Below are 14,387 nucleotides of genomic sequence, written 5' to 3'. Positions count from 1 at the left end.
GCAGCCATGAAGGGGGCACAACTGGAAGAAGACAGAGGCCTGGCTATGCACAGCCACCCCTTTCACAGGACCACGGACTCACCTGTATGGGGATGCTCTGGACATTCTCCTGCGCCATGCCCCACACAGCATTATGTGCATAGCAGGTCCGGGCTGTGCCTTGGGAACACAAGGACCAGCCCAACCCACAGGGAAGGTGGGAGGGAAAAGGGTAACCCCTGGGGTGAGGCAGTACCTGGGGCTGTGTTCGGGTTGTCCATGAGGGAGGTAACACTCGCTGCCATTGGCAGCCCCTCTGTGGGCAGCGGGTCCCAGTCCCGTGGTGACAGTCAGGCAGCCTGGAGCAGGACATGCCACTCACGTGGAAACTTTCCAGGTAGGCAGCTCCATTAGTCTGCAACCCTGCAAAGCTGAGGATCCTGTTCCCTGCCCCTGGCTGATTCCCCACCACAGGGATGCCCCTGAGCCTCTAAACCTCTGCTGGCCTCCAGGGCACCATGTCTGACAGCTCCAGTGCGGGCATCATGGATGGGAGCAGCCTCAGGCAACATCACACAGCCCATCCACGCAGTCCCGTTGCGCACATGTAGCCACCCGTGCCCACAGGCTCGTCCGAGCTGCCTGTGCCAGTGGTAGAGGGTCCCCGGGCCACCTCCCCGGGCTCTGCCAGTGGTGACGGGAACAGCTTAGAAGGTTCCTCCCGTGCCAGCACATTCCTTGGCAGGTGATGCCGCGGGAGGGACGCGGGAGTTGCCATCCCCGCACCGGATAATCCGACGGGATGAGACGAGACGAGGCAGGCGCAGCAGGACCGCGGGGCCGGGGCTCCGTGCCCCGGGACAGACCCCACGGGCTCCTGGGAGCCGTCGTGCGGACAAGGCACCGCCAGGGACCGAGCCGCTGGCCCGGCTCCAGCCTCGGGAGTTACATAAACCCGGGGCGGTTCGCCGAGCGCTGCCGGCGGCACCCCGGGGCGCGCACCTCGGCCCCGCGCTCCCCGACCCCGCCGGGCCATGGGGGCTGTCCCCGGCGCGGGGTGGGGGGGGGGGCTGGCCCGGGCCGGGCTGCTCCCCGGCGGCCGCGTCCGTCCAGGGGAGCACGTGTGGAGCGGGGCCGAGCGGAGGCGGCCCTGGGATTTGGCACGTTTGCAAGGAGCACTCGAGAGCCCCGGCATGGACGTGGAGGGCCCTGGGCAGTGACGTAAGGACTCGCACGGGCTCGGCTCGGCTCGCCAGCCGGCCCCCATGTCCCCGGGGCCTGCGGCGGCCCCGGCGGAGGGAGGCAGGGACACGGCGGAGGTAAGGAGGGACCTGGCCGCGGGGAGCCCGTGGGCCGTGGCCGCGGGGCGCGGGCGGGCTGAGAGGCCGGGCAGGGAGGCCGGGCTCCTCCTCCGGCGAGGCCGGACGTGAGCGCCAGGCACACCGGTGGCCCGCGGCGGCTCGGGGTGCGTGGGACGCCCGCCAGCCCCGCCGCTGCCAGGGACACCCCAACCCGTCCCCTCGGCTGTGTGCAGGAGGACCCTGTGGAGCTCTGCCCACCGAAGCCCCGTGGGGTTCTGCTCCTGGAGCTCTCCGGGGAGGGTTGGACTCGTCCCCGGGGGTGTCCGTGCTGCCAGGGCTGGGACCGGGCTGTCGGGGCAGGGAGCCCCTCTCACGGGCCGTCCGTCCGTCCAGGCTGCGTGTCCGTCTGCCCGTCCGCCTGCCTGGAGGCCGGCCGGCGAGCAGGTGGTGGTAGCGGGGATCGGGTGCCGCCGGGGTCCCGGTGCCGTTCCCAGCCGGGTGCGAGTCTCGGCAAGAGCTCGACTGCGGCGCGGGTGCCGGCGTGGAGCCGGTGCTGATGCGGGTCGAGCTGCGGCTCCTACTGCTGGCGGGGTCTCCGTGCCATCCTGGTCCCGGAGCAGTCCCGTAGCTTGTGCTGGTCGGAGTCCCGGTGCCGCTGCTGTGCGGGTCGGGGTGCGGTCGGGATCCTGGTGCCGGCGCAGATCGGCGTCCCGGTACCGTCGCCTCCCCCCCCCCGCCGGTCAGGTGACGGTGGCTGGAATTTGACACCGGCGGCGGGAGAGGGATGGAGCCGCCGTTGCTCCGCACTGCGCGCCCGCCCGCCGGCACCGGCACCGCACCCCGAGGCGCACCGGGACCGGGACCCGCACCCCGAGGCGCAGCGGGAGCGGCACCGGGAGCAGCGGCGGGAGCCGGTGCCTGTGGGGCAGCGCCGGCCCCCGCCCGCGCCCCGCCCCGGCGCGGCGGCGGCGGGCGGCGGGGGGCGGCGGGGAGCGGAGGCGATGCGGGGCGGCGGCGGCCCGGGGGATGGTCCCCGCCGCGGGCACGGTGAGTGCGGGCCGGGGAGGCGGGCGGCAGCGTCCGTCCCAGCCTGCCGGCGGCGCCGGGCCTCGGCGTTGGCTCGTACCGGGGCTGCGAGGGCAACGGGGCGGCGGGAGGGTCCCGCTTCACCGCTCGCCGCCCGGCAATACCCGCGGGGTGGCGAGGGGCTCGGGCCGTTCCCGGGCAGGTCCCCACCAGGAGCGTCCTGGGTTGCCGAGCCCGGCCCGGCAGTCGGGCGCGCTCGGAGCCGCGGCTGGAACGCGAACTCCCTGCCCGGGTGGGAAGAGGCTGCGGGTGCCCGGGGGACGCAGGGACTGGCTCACCCGCCTCTGCCCTGGGCTCCCGCACTGACCCTTTGGGCACGTCTACGAGGTCTGTGCCCCGGCTGCTCGGGCGGGAGGCACTGGAGAGCCCCGGGACCGTGGTCCCTGGGCCGGCACTGCCCGGCACCCCCGGCTCTGCTTTCGCTGGGCTGGGGCCGGGTTTGGTCTCACCCGTGTGCCCCACGTGTCCGCTCCGGCCTCCCAGGGCCTTGCGGGGCGGGTGCCAGCCCCGCGTCACACGCGGAGTCCGTTTCTGCCCGCCGGCACTCCTCCTGCCAGGGGCAGCGCGGCGGGATGCCGGGTCTCCGCCCTCTCCGCCGGTGCTCGCAGGTGCCCACGGGGGTCTCCGAGCATCGCCCCGCTCTGCCGGGCAGGACCCGCGGCTGCATGGCTTGCACAGCTAGCAGTGGCGAGCGAGACCCCAGCGCAGCCTCCTTCACAAGCGTCTACTCCAGGAGCTGAGACCCTCACCCCGGGGTCGGGGCACCCTCTGGTCCTGTGCGGATGCGCTTCGCGAGGGGCTTCTGCCCTCCTGGGGACCTGGTACGGTCCCCGGGGCACCCGCTCCCCGGCGCCCTGGGCACAGCGGGAGCGGCGGGGCCCTCGCCGGGGTCTGCACGGGTAGGTGTGGGGTGACCCGCACTGGTGTTACTCCAGGTCGCTGCCGTGGGGGGTGCGGGCCTGGCATCCCCGTGGGGTGCCCGGAGCTTGGCTCAGCCCCTGCCCAGCCGGGGCTGGCACGGGCTGCGGTCCTGCGGCTCGGGGAGCTGCCTCCGGGGATGGGGCTCCAGGCCTGCGGAGGCACTGGCGGGCATGTCCGTAGACCGGCTCCGGGACTCCCGGGGACGAGGGGAGGCTGCCCTCACCCGGCGTCCCGCCGGCAGCGCTCCTGCCGCAGAGCCCGGGGCCGTGCTGCCGCCGGACGGGAGAAGCCTGAACTGCATCGGCTGCTCTGTCCCGTCCCGCCGGGATGCTGGGGCTGGACGAGGGAGCGAGGACCCTCTCCTGCCCCTCCGGGGGTGCCGGCCTGGGAAAACCATGACCTGGCGGCAGCGGCTGGCGCGGGGCCACGGGCCGCCACGGGAGCGACGTGCAGTGCGGGCTGTGCTTGGCCGGGCTGCGGCGGCTGGCGGGGCAGGGGGCACGGTGCCAGCCCTGCCTGCACCGGGGCGCATCCTGAGGGGTGCACGGCTCCGGAGGAGGCACATGGGCCTGGCAGTGTTCATCAAAGCCCCTTGCCACGGTGTGGCCAGCGCAAGGTGGCTTCAGATGAGGCCATCAGGAATTGGGGACTCTCCCCTGCCGATGCTGCAGGGACTGGGAGAACTGATCTTGTTGCCTCGCCTTAGCTGTGCTCAGCCGGGTCCCTTCATTTTTTAGCCAGGAGCTCTCTCCTCAGCATGTTCTCTCCCAGCTTTGCTATGGAAGCACCTAGGACATGTCAGGGCAAAGCCGTAGAAGGGATGGGGGAACTCCCTGCTGCAGGATGCTGCTGAGCTCCAAGGGTTCAGTCTGGTCTCAGGAGGCAGGGGATGCAGCACAGACCAAGGAGAGATCAAGACCCCTTGGGAGACACATTTGGTGGATCCTGGTTTGGGACCCGAGGGCACAGGGGCCTCCTGCACCCCGGGGTAGCAGCTGGGGAAAGAGGTGCAACAAGTGGCTGCAGACTGGAAGTTGCCCCTACACCTCCTGGGAGGACATCGATCCCTTGAGACCATGCTCACGGCTCCACTGGGACCATGCATGGCAGGGAAGGGATTCCCCTGTATGTGTCCGGGCAGCGGGTGTGGCCAGTGGTGTTGGGGTGAATGACTTCAGGGAGCCCAATACGTTGTCCTTCACCCCACTGTGTTCCCATGGGACCTGCCTGCCCATCCTGCCCATCACGGTCCTGGGTTGCTCTGGGGCTGCATGTCCCAGCTCAGAGCAGGCAGCAGGCTGGGAAGCCAATGCATGGCCAAGGGGTGGCTGCACCCAAGGACCCTGCACTAATGGATTTGGAGTTTCCAAGGTCAGGCTCCCACTGTGAGCAAGAAAAACATTCCCAGGGAAGGGCCATGGGAAAGGCCCCCCCGCATGGCGCTCCCAGCCCCAGCCACTGCCTCACAGCCCAGCCTGGCATCCCAGTCCGCTTGCACAAGGAGGTGGCTGCATCCCCCTGAGGAGAAGTGCTGGGAGAAGGCTGGGCTGCCCCAGCTGCCAAATCTTTTGGAAGGGATGCGAGGGGTAGTGATGCCTGGCTGTGTGGGGAGGGGACAGGGGGAGAGTCATGCCTGGGGTGCAGGAGGTGTTTGGGGGTCCTGGGGGATGAGGGAGAGGATGGCAAAAATAGCAGGGGCAGGGGAGAGGTTTTCCAGCTCCCAGCTCCCAGCTTGGTGCCCACCCAGTCCCCTCTGCATGGGTGCTGACCCCATCTCTGCACTTGCAGCCAGCATGGAGCAGCGAGCAGAGCCACCAGAGCAGAGATCTGCAGGACCCACCACGCACCCACAGCCCAAGGTGAGGCCAGACCTGGCCAGTTCTGGCCAGGACCACACATCTCCATCCCCAGCTCGTGGAGTCTTGTCTATGGTGTGGGGATCTCACCCCACTGTGCTGTGCTCTGTTGCAGGAGGGGACACTGTGGGGGCTCCTCACCATCCTCTCACTGCTGGCTGGGCTGGCTGCAGGCACCCTGCGAACCCCACACTGCAACGAGACGCTGGATGCAGCCCCAACGCCACGGAGCATGGCCACTGCCAGCCCGGCTGTGGAGGATGCCCTGGAGGTACCGCTTGCTGCGGCCTGGAGCCAGCTGTATGGTGCGTATTGGGTAGCGTGGGGCATGGGTGGGTTGGGAGCTGCTTTGAGGAGCCTCAGCACTGGGGCCAGGCTGGGGGGGGGGGGGCAATGAACACATGGGCCCCTCTCCTTCATGCTGGGGATGCTGGCAGAGCCCTGGGTATGAGCAGATGATTGGCCGGGTGCCCACTCACCCTGCAGGCATCTAGCCAGTGCTATGGTGGGTGGTCAGGAGGGGTATGCAGGTCATAGCAGGAACAGGCAGGCTCAGCAGGCTCCAGGAAGGTGGTGGGTGCAGGATGGGATCTGACGGTGCTGTCCCCTCTGCATGCAGGGGACAACGCGACGACGAGTGGCCCAGGTGCTGCAGAGCTAGCAGAGGACCTGCTGCTGCGTGCTGAGCGCTCGCCACCAGGCACTGGCAAAGCCAAGAAGGGGGCAAAGAAACCTTCCCGGGGGGGCCGTGGGCGCAACTGCCACATCCGCAACCTGATGGTGAAGGTGCGAGACCTGGGCCTGGGCTTCAACTCGGACGAGATCGTGCTCTTCAAGTACTGCAGCGGGTCCTGCCACCGGGCGCGCAGCAACTACGACCTGACGCTGGGCAGCCTGCTGCGGCAGCAGCTCATCACCCCGGGGCCGCAAGAGCGGGTCCTCAGCCACCCCTGCTGCCGGCCCACTCGCTACGAGGCCGTCTCCTTCATGGACGTACAGAACACATGGCAGACAGTGGAGAAGCTCTCGGCGGCCGAGTGCAGCTGCATTGGCTGAGAAGGGGGCATCCAGCTCTGCTCCCGCTCGACGCAGGCTGGCAGACCCCGGATTGCCAGCAGATCCCGTCTTGCCGCACACAGTGGCGCTGGCGCTCAGAGGAAGGGTGTAGCAGAGGCCGGTGCCCCCGTTTTTACGTGGCCACGAGGGACCGAGGGGAGATGGAACCGTGACGGGGAATGGGTGGCTGAGCCCCATCCTGCTCAGTGCCAAGCAGCTGGTGCCACCGGCTACGTGGGATCCTGCCCCAGTGCGTCCTGGCTCAGCCCTGGGAGAGGAGCTGGAGGGGGTATGGAGCATCCCTGCAGCTTACAGGGGTCTGCCAGCCCAGCGTCCCCCAGCAGCACCCAGCTTGCCTGCACCCTTCCTGGACTGCTGCTCCCGCACCCCTACTTTAGAGGATCTGGGGACAGGCATCACCCAAGCTTCAGAGTGGGACAGAAAGGCGACAAAACCTCCCTGTCCCCTCGGGCACCCTGGGAGTGGCGGCGGCTGGAGCTGCCCTGCAGGGAGGAGGCATCCCTGAGGACAGAGGTGCAGCGGGGTGGGGGATCTGCACCCCATGTGCTTCACAGACACCCATCGGCTCCCGGGGGGCGGCAGGGACCCCCCACCGTGCTGCAGCACTAAACTATTTATTACTCTAAATTATTTATTTATTGTTCTCGAGCAGCAGCTCCTATTTATGACTTTGGGCCCCCGGGGGCCGGGTGTAATTTAACCCCAGCGCTGCTGCGAAGCCCCGGGCAGCGCCCCGGCTCCGCGCCCCCAGCCCCCGTTTTGTTTTCTACTATTTGTAAAATGGGAGGGATAAACTCTATTTTTGTACAGCCGCCTTTTCCTGTAGCAATAAAGCGATGGGCCGCGCGTCCAGCCCCTGCGTCTACCCGTGCTGCGCTGGGGCCGGACGGGGATGCCCGCGGGCCGGCCGCCGGAGGCGGTGCTGAGCGGGGCTCCCGCTGCCCGCACCGCACCACGCGCGGGGAGCCGGGGCGGTGCTCGGTGCCGGTGCCCGGCAGGGGACGCGCGTGTGCCGGGACTACCGCTCCCGGCGTGCGGCGCGGCGCCGAGGCAGGGCCCGGGCTGCCCGGTCGCGCCTGCGGGGCAGCGGGGCGAGGCGGTGCCGGAGTGAAGAGGGGCAGTGGTGGTGCCGCTCGGGGCGTCCCTCGGGCGCTTCCCGGCCCGACCGCCGCTGCCCGCCGAGCCCAGCCGAGTGGCGCCGCGCCGGTGCCGAGCTGCGCCGGTGCCGCCGCCCTCGTCGGGGAGGGGAGGCGGGTCCCGCCGCGATGCGGCTGCCCGTGCGCTGTCGCCCGCCCGCCGCCGCTGCCTCCTGAGCGCCGCCGCAGCCATGGAGCGGAGGGCGGAGGCGCCGCCGCCGCAGGGCCTCGACTTCACCGTGGAGAACGTAGAGAAGGTGAGCGACTCGCACCCAGCACACCCGCGGCGGCGGCGGGAGCTGCGTGCCGGGAGGGACCCGGTGGGGGTCACCTGCTCGGAGGTGCCGGTCTCGGGAAGGCGGCGGGCGGCATCCCCGGTGCCCCGCCAGCCCCTGCCCGGGGGTCCGCCCGGTGCGCGGCGCGGGAGGTGGAGCCGCCGGCTCCTGCGCGCCGGGGCAGCCCGTGGAGGGAAAATGATGTGGCAGAAATGGGAGCAGAAGGGAGGATTTGTGTCCCCGACGGGCGTCCTCTGGGTCGCCGTATTACAGCTCCGGACCCGGGGAGCCTGCGGGTCTGGTCCTAGCTGCTGGACCAGCAGGGTCTGTGTGAAGCCCGACGTTATCAGTGTCTCCATCAGGCAGGAAGGGGGCTCTCGCCAGGTGCTGGGAGCTGCTGGCAAAAGCCTTTAGAGGTTGGATGGCCCGGTGATGCCTTTCTAAACCTGGAATCCAGCCCCGAAGCTCCTGCTGATGTTCGGGGTTAAGCAGAGGCAAGGCCAGAGGAGCAAGGGTGTGATTGCTGAAACCTGGGATCTAGGGAACAGCCATGGCAAACTGAGGCCTGCCAGCATCACACTACAGCTGGGAAGAGCCCCAGGCGGCCCGTGTGTGACTGGGGGTCCATCATGGAGATCAAGCAGGGCACCCCAGCAAGAGATGGGGGAGGCAGCCGAGCAGCAACCTTCCCTTGGGCTATCTTGGAGGTGATGGGGGCAGGGCAGCAGAGGATGCATCAGTGAAGGGCAAACAGCAAAAGTGTGTTTCTCCCTTTCACTCACCCTAGCCAGACATCCGTGCAGAGACCGACAGCCTGTCGATCCATAGCTCGATCCCCAGACAGCTAGTGGGAATCCCAGTGTCCTCATTTTTCCTTGATAAGAATAGACCGAGTTCCCTGCCAAAGCGATGCCCACGGGTGTGCTGGTGGGCGCACGGCTTGTGTTTCACTTGCCCGGCCTCACAGGAGTGTCGGGTCAGGGGTGTCAGGTTTGTCACTGGGCACCCGTTGCCTTTGTGGCTGCAGGTGAGACACAACCCACCTCATCCAGCGAGACGCAGAGCATGGCCGGGGGGGATTAACTGATGTCTGGAAAATGCTACATTGATGCAACCTTCTGCAGCTTAATCTGCATATACCCAGTGCTGCGGGATGATTTTGCCTCCGACTTCCTTTCTCTTCGGCAGACACAAGCCGCTCCTTTGTTTCCACCAACAATGCAGCACACACTTGCCCGGGAAGGATGGGCAGTGCCAGGGCAGGGGGTGTCCGGTGCTGGCCAGAGGCTGCTCGCCCTCGCCATGCTGCTCTGGGTTTAGTCTGCTGCTCCTGGGAGGAGGCAAAGATGCCCTCTAGGATGCTCTGGCTCCCCTCCCCCAGCCTGCCTGGCTTCTCCCGGTCTCTGCAGGCTTTGCCATCACGGTGGTGTCCTCTGAAGATGCAGCTCTGGACCACGGTGGGGATCTGAGCTGCTGGCTGGGGGCAGCAGCATGGTGCCTGCCCAGAGGAAGAAATGTGAGGTGGGCTCAATAAAACACAGATTCAGCAGCTCCGAGCCCCCCTGTGTGTGTCTCTTCAAGGGAGGGCTGTGGTACAAAGGGAAAGGAAGGTGGGCTTTGCTGGGGGGGGGCTGTGCTGGTGGGAGGCAGGTGGGTAGAGCTGCTTTGACGGTGGCAGATAAATGATGCTTCTACTGGCCTGGGCTCTTCTGCTGCCAGGTTTTGTGCATGGCTCTATTAATAACATGGAATGCTGATTAAAGTCAGGGTTTGACTCCACTCTGAGTCAGTGATAAGTGTTAGGAACAGCATGAAGAGCTGGTTATCCCTTAAGTCAGAGGCTTGAAGTGTTTCCATGTTACCCACAATGAAAGTCATCACTCGTGGGACTTGTAGCCAGGGAAATCTCTGGTGAGACTGTGCCTGTCAGGCTCTTCTGATGTATTTTATGGAGAGGATTCATATCCCTGGAAGACCCTTCTGTACCCCATGTTGTTTATTATGTGGTGGGCTGGGCAGATGCCCGCAGAGTTTTGCAGGGCTCTGGGTACCCACATGGGTAAGGAAGTTCATTGCTGTGTGTATCCATCATGACCTGTGCCAGAGAGCTGGTTCAGTCCCTCCATCTGTGACCAGTAGTTGCAGGGAGGCGGGAGGGTGTTGGATGCTGTAGGCTGGACCCATGCTATCCTTTGCCAGCCAGCAGGTCTGAAAGCTGATGGGCAGCAGGCAGACAGCTGACCCTTTTCCTGAGGAGGTGTCAGGTTCGGGTGTTGCACTTCAGGAGCCATCTGAAAGTTGTTCCCTATAGGTTTTTTCTCCATATTTTTCCATAGGCAGCTCTCCCATGACACAGAGAAGGATCAGGGCTGTGCTGGGCTGAGCTGTTGTGGTACAGTTACTGTGTCAGCATCCCCCAATGCCAGCTGAGGGCTGCTCAGCTGCTTTGTGTTGTCTTCTGAGCCTGACCTAGATGCTGCTCTGGCTTGGGCACAGCTAGAGCTGGCTGGCGTGACCGTGCTGTGTGGACCTGCTGGGCAGCCGGTAGCTCAGGGCTGGCTCTGCTTCCCCCGTGCCTGCTGCTATATTGGAGGAGTCAAAGGGAAGGCTGGGCAAGCCGAGGGCTTCAGGATGTGAGGATGCTTGGCCTCGCCATGCCGACTTCAGTGTGCTTTCTTGTGCCCAGTGCCTGTCCGTGGCATGACTGACAGGCTGGTGATGGGGTGATGCTGCCCTGGGGAAGGGACACTCCTGCTGCAGTATCAGATAAAGATGGCTTGCAGATGTTCGGTCCCTGCTGGCTGTGTTGGTCTTGGAGGAAGAGTGCACAAGCAGGATTTGTGCCTTGTATTTTTGGTCTCCCATAGGTCACAGTTAGCAGCATCTAGCACTGCAGTACTGGACAGGAGAAGAGGAATGCAAGACCCTCTGTACCTGATTCAGTGCAATTGAATCTGCCCCAGCAGCATTCCCCCTCTTGAAATAAGGAAGAAGGCAGTGCCATTCCTCTGTGAATTTCCCAAGTGCCTGCTCTCGCCCTCCATTCTTTTTTGGCTGATTCCTTCCAGGTCTTTCCTCCCTTGGCCTGCCTGTCATCCATTGGGGTGTTCGTAATATTCACTGACATCTCTTCACTAGCACATTAGCAGTCTGGCATCTCTGGGCCTTCCAGATTGCCATGTGCCTCTCTGGAGATGCCTGATGAATGCACAGTCTCTCCGGCAGGATGGGTAGGCGGGGTGTCATGGAGCTGACATCCGGAGCCTTCCGTGATGGGAGAGGGGTGGCTTTGATCACTGCTCCTCAGAGATGCTGAGCCTCGGGGATGTGGCAGCTGCCGGGGCTGCCTTCCTTACAGGAGGGTGGGGAGGAGAAACCCAAGTGCATCTGCTTTCTTCAGTGGGTTATTGCCTGTCTTCAGAAACCTGATCAGGAGATTTATGGGTATGTCAGGGTGGGGGAATGGCATCTCCTGTTCAATACTGATGACAGCAGCTTGGCCACTTCTTCCTTAGAGGCAGCCCATGTATGTGAGATGTGGCAGACATGCCAGGAATGGTGAGTTAGGGGCCTCAGGAGGTGACATTCTTGCAAAATTGAGGGAAGCGAGGACACTTGTTTAGTGTTTAAGCAGATCTTCACTGCAGAAGCAGGTTCCACCCAGAGCCAGCCTTGCTCCTTCCTGTGGTGTGGTGGTGATGGGATGAGAGGGGAGCACCTCATGTTTGCCTTGCCTCAGCTCTGCTCTACAAGGACCATCACTGGAACCTCATCTGATCTCTGACGTCTTACAAAGCAGGAATGGGTGGGATTGATGCCTGGGCACCAGTGGGGATTCCTCAAGTCAACTTGTCCACCAAAGTGATGGAAACGAGAGGTGGGCAGGTGTGTTTGGCTCACCCTTCCAACTCACCCTGGGCTCTGCACTCCCAGGGTTCCCCCGGTCCTCCTACTCCTCACCCTTTGCTTGTGCAGGCACCTGGCCACCAACACTGGGAGCACCCATCCCCAACAGCCCCCATCCTTGCTGGGGACCATGCTGTTATCTGCAAAGGGCTGCTGGCAGTGAAGCAGCAGGAGGGATGCTGAGGCTGCTGAGCTGCATCTGGGCTCAGCCCCTTCCTGACAGCCGAAGGATGGGTGCCGGCAACCTGGGCTCAAAGAGTGGCTGTGAAGTGGCAGCACCTCTTATTAGGAGAGGGGGAAAGAAACTGATTCTGTGGCACTATGAAGTGTGTGTGCCATGAGGAGCAGCACGCCTGGCGGCACACACACGGCTTTATTTCGTGTCCATTTGCTATCCTTGGTGCTTCAGCAGGCTGCTGCCTTCCCGGGGCTCTGGCTGCTCAGCCTGCCCTGCCCTGCCATGGCAGGGGGAGGATGGCTGCTGCAGGGCAGGGGATGCAGGGATGACGTTCCCTTCTCTCGGCAGAGCCACAGTAATGGCTGTGCTCTTCAAGCCTGGAGCACTGTCGGTGTGAGTGCATCAGCTAGAAAGGACAGCGAGAGGCTGCAGCGGGAGAGATCCCCAGGTCTTGCTGAAAGAAGGAGAGGGGCTGCCAAGGGGCCATAACCACTGCTGCCCCAGCATGCCATGGCTGTGGGCATAGGGCAAGGAGCAGAACAGGAGCATGACTTCCAGCTTGCCATTTCCCCTGCCAGTTTGCAGACCTCAGGGCTGTCCCTGCTCTCACCTCCGTTTGCCCAAGCAGGTTTGCCCCTGGAGGGGACCTGTCTCCCCATGGAGCCACCAGGAACGGCAGGCAGCATGCTCCAGCTTTGTGGGGCTGGAACTGTGCATCCAGGGCTCCTCTTGTCGCCCAGAAATGGCACCCCACGGACACACCACCTCTCTGCTGGGGATCTTCTCTTAATGCGTTTACATGGTGTAGTCAGGGAGACAGCCTGCTGGCTCTGGGATCCCTGTGGTTCCAAGGGGTGAGGCCTCAGAGATTCTGGGCTCATAAAAGCTCCTTTTCCATCATCATAGCAGAGTGCAAATAAGATCAGGTGCGATTGCTTGGCAGTAACTCTCCTTGGACTCCTCCACCTCCCAAAGCGACCAGCTTGGGACCTCTGACCTTTTGGCAAGCCACCTTGCCCCAAGGCAGCTTACTTCTGGCTCTGTTGAGGGGCTGGTGCTGCTCCAGTGACTAGAGCCTAACTGAGGCTTTGGCCACAGCTTTTTAGAGCAGGGAAGAGCCATCATTGCAAGCTTGAATTGTGTTCAGCCAAGCAGAGCTGATGTTGGAGAAAGCTCCTTCCCTGGCCAAAGGGCTTAGCTGACAGTAGGGCTGTTTACCAGCTCTCACCTTACAGGTCTAATTGCGGAGGAGGCGGGTCTGGTGTCAGCCACCCGTTCAAATCAGAATGCACAAAGCCTCCCTGTTAGATGTCACTGCCCAATTTCATGCCTTCTGCTTCTTCCTCCTGGCGCTAATGAATTCCCCTTGTCATCTCCAGCTCTTCCTGATGGGCCTGAGAGTCTGGCTGACATGGTGATACCGAATGCAACAGCAGCCGGTGCATGCCTCTGGAATGAGGATGGTTGAGGAGGAGTGTGCTGGGTGTTTACCCCCCTTCAGGGCACGGTGCCTTGCAGCCTCCTGTCCCACGCTCTCAGCAGTGGATGGTACTCAGTGGTGGTAGGCTAGGGAGAGAGCCTGGGCTTCTCCCAGGGATTTCGTCTGCTTCTTTGAGCTGAGCTTGGATGGTCCCATTATTGATGCCCATCCTTAGAAATCCTCTGGAAATCTCTCCTGCATCATGTAGACCACCACATGGGGCACGCTGTCAGCAGCCTCAGGACATGTGTTGCCTTGCCTCTGTACCTGGCATCCTGCACCCGGACAGGAACAGCCAGGAACCGCTGTGGCCAGACCCTTCCTGGGCAGGGTGCTCCAGGAAGTTGGGTAAGAAAGCCAGTAACTATGTTTTTCCAGAATATTCTCTGACTTCCAACATCTTGCAGCAGGACTCTTCAGCATCAGCTGTTTCCATCCTCTGAATAACTGACTGTAGTGGTAGACTTTGCCATCCCACCACTCACCCTCTCTCCCAGAGGTGCTGATCAGTGGAGGCTCCAGCACACATCCCTGGGGGCCTCTGCTGGAAACCTCCCCAGAGGGACCCTGCAGGAGGAGCAGGGCTCTGAGGTGGTGTTGCTGGGCGATGGACACCTCTCCCTTTAGAGAGCTCACTGGTAACAGCAGGCACTGAGTGCAGGGGTGCAGGCCAACAGCTGGGATGGTGTTGGTGGGAAAGATGACCCTGCCTGGGAAGGGGTCTTGTGACCTGATTGCTCACAGTTCCTCTAATGCAGTGGTAGTGACATCTTCCCAGCCTGAGTGTCAAGGGGAGCATCTTTGTTGTTACGCTGTACCAACTGTTTTTTTTGCATAGACAGTACCAAAGTCCCTGCTGCCGGGGCTGCTTGCAGGATGCTTGTGTGCTGGAGCTGTGTGCAGGATGCTCACGCCTCAGCCTCGTGCTCTGCTCTGCCTGGTTGCCCACTCTCCCTTCAGTCAGGTGATCCCATGAAAGCACCAGGGTCTGCTTGCTTGGAGGCTTTGGTAGGATCAGGCCTTATCCAGCAGCAGCAGCCCCATGCAGATGGAAGATGAGCCCACAGCTACTTCCCAGCGGGCAGGCTGTGTGTGCCAGCCTCTGCTCTGCTGTCCTGCCATGTTTCCTGTTATCTGGGGTGCTGTGTAAGGCTTGCCCTGCATTCACATCGCCCTGGGGCTCAATTCAGTG

General features: G+C 63.7%; 2 protein-coding genes across 5 annotated transcripts in view; both read left to right on the top strand.

Annotated features, from left to right (window-relative positions):
- Positions 1-1,029: 1,029 nt before the first annotated feature.
- Positions 1,030-7,034, top strand: ARTN (artemin). 2 transcript variants are annotated; one of them, XM_057425846.1, is made up of 4 exons: positions 1,030-1,298; positions 5,076-5,146; positions 5,259-5,448; positions 5,763-7,034. In XM_057425846.1, exons 2-4 carry the CDS (start codon positions 5,081-5,083, stop codon positions 6,197-6,199), a joined length of 693 nt encoding a protein of 230 aa, XP_057281829.1. In that variant the 5' UTR covers positions 1,030-1,298; positions 5,076-5,080; the 3' UTR covers positions 6,200-7,034. The 2 variants fall into 2 exon arrangements, with proteins under 2 accessions (XP_057281829.1, XP_057281828.1); XM_057425845.1 differs by lacking the exon at positions 1,030-1,298 and adding an exon at positions 2,253-2,327.
- Positions 7,035-7,457: 423 nt separating this feature from the next.
- IPO13 (importin 13) overlaps positions 7,458-14,387 on the top strand; it is a 31,764-nt gene continuing 24,834 nt past the window's right edge. For 2 of the 3 annotated variants that reach the window (XM_057425842.1, XM_057425841.1), the window contains exon 1: positions 7,459-7,613. In XM_057425842.1, the coding sequence (XP_057281825.1) occupies positions 7,548-7,613 (66 nt within the window). In that variant the 5' untranslated portion in view covers positions 7,459-7,547. Of the gene's footprint in view, positions 7,614-14,387 lie in introns of all 3 variants that reach the window. The other variant, XR_008974457.1, reaches the window with a different exon arrangement.

This window comes from Pezoporus wallicus, unplaced genomic scaffold (assembly GCF_028554395.1).
Source record: "Pezoporus wallicus isolate ANWC-B61680 ecotype Strahan unplaced genomic scaffold, APGP_CSIRO_Pwel_v1 contig_13480, whole genome shotgun sequence".
NCBI classification, from domain to species: domain Eukaryota; kingdom Metazoa; phylum Chordata; class Aves; order Psittaciformes; family Psittacidae; genus Pezoporus; species Pezoporus wallicus.
This window is presented reverse-complemented; position numbering and strand designations above follow the sequence as displayed.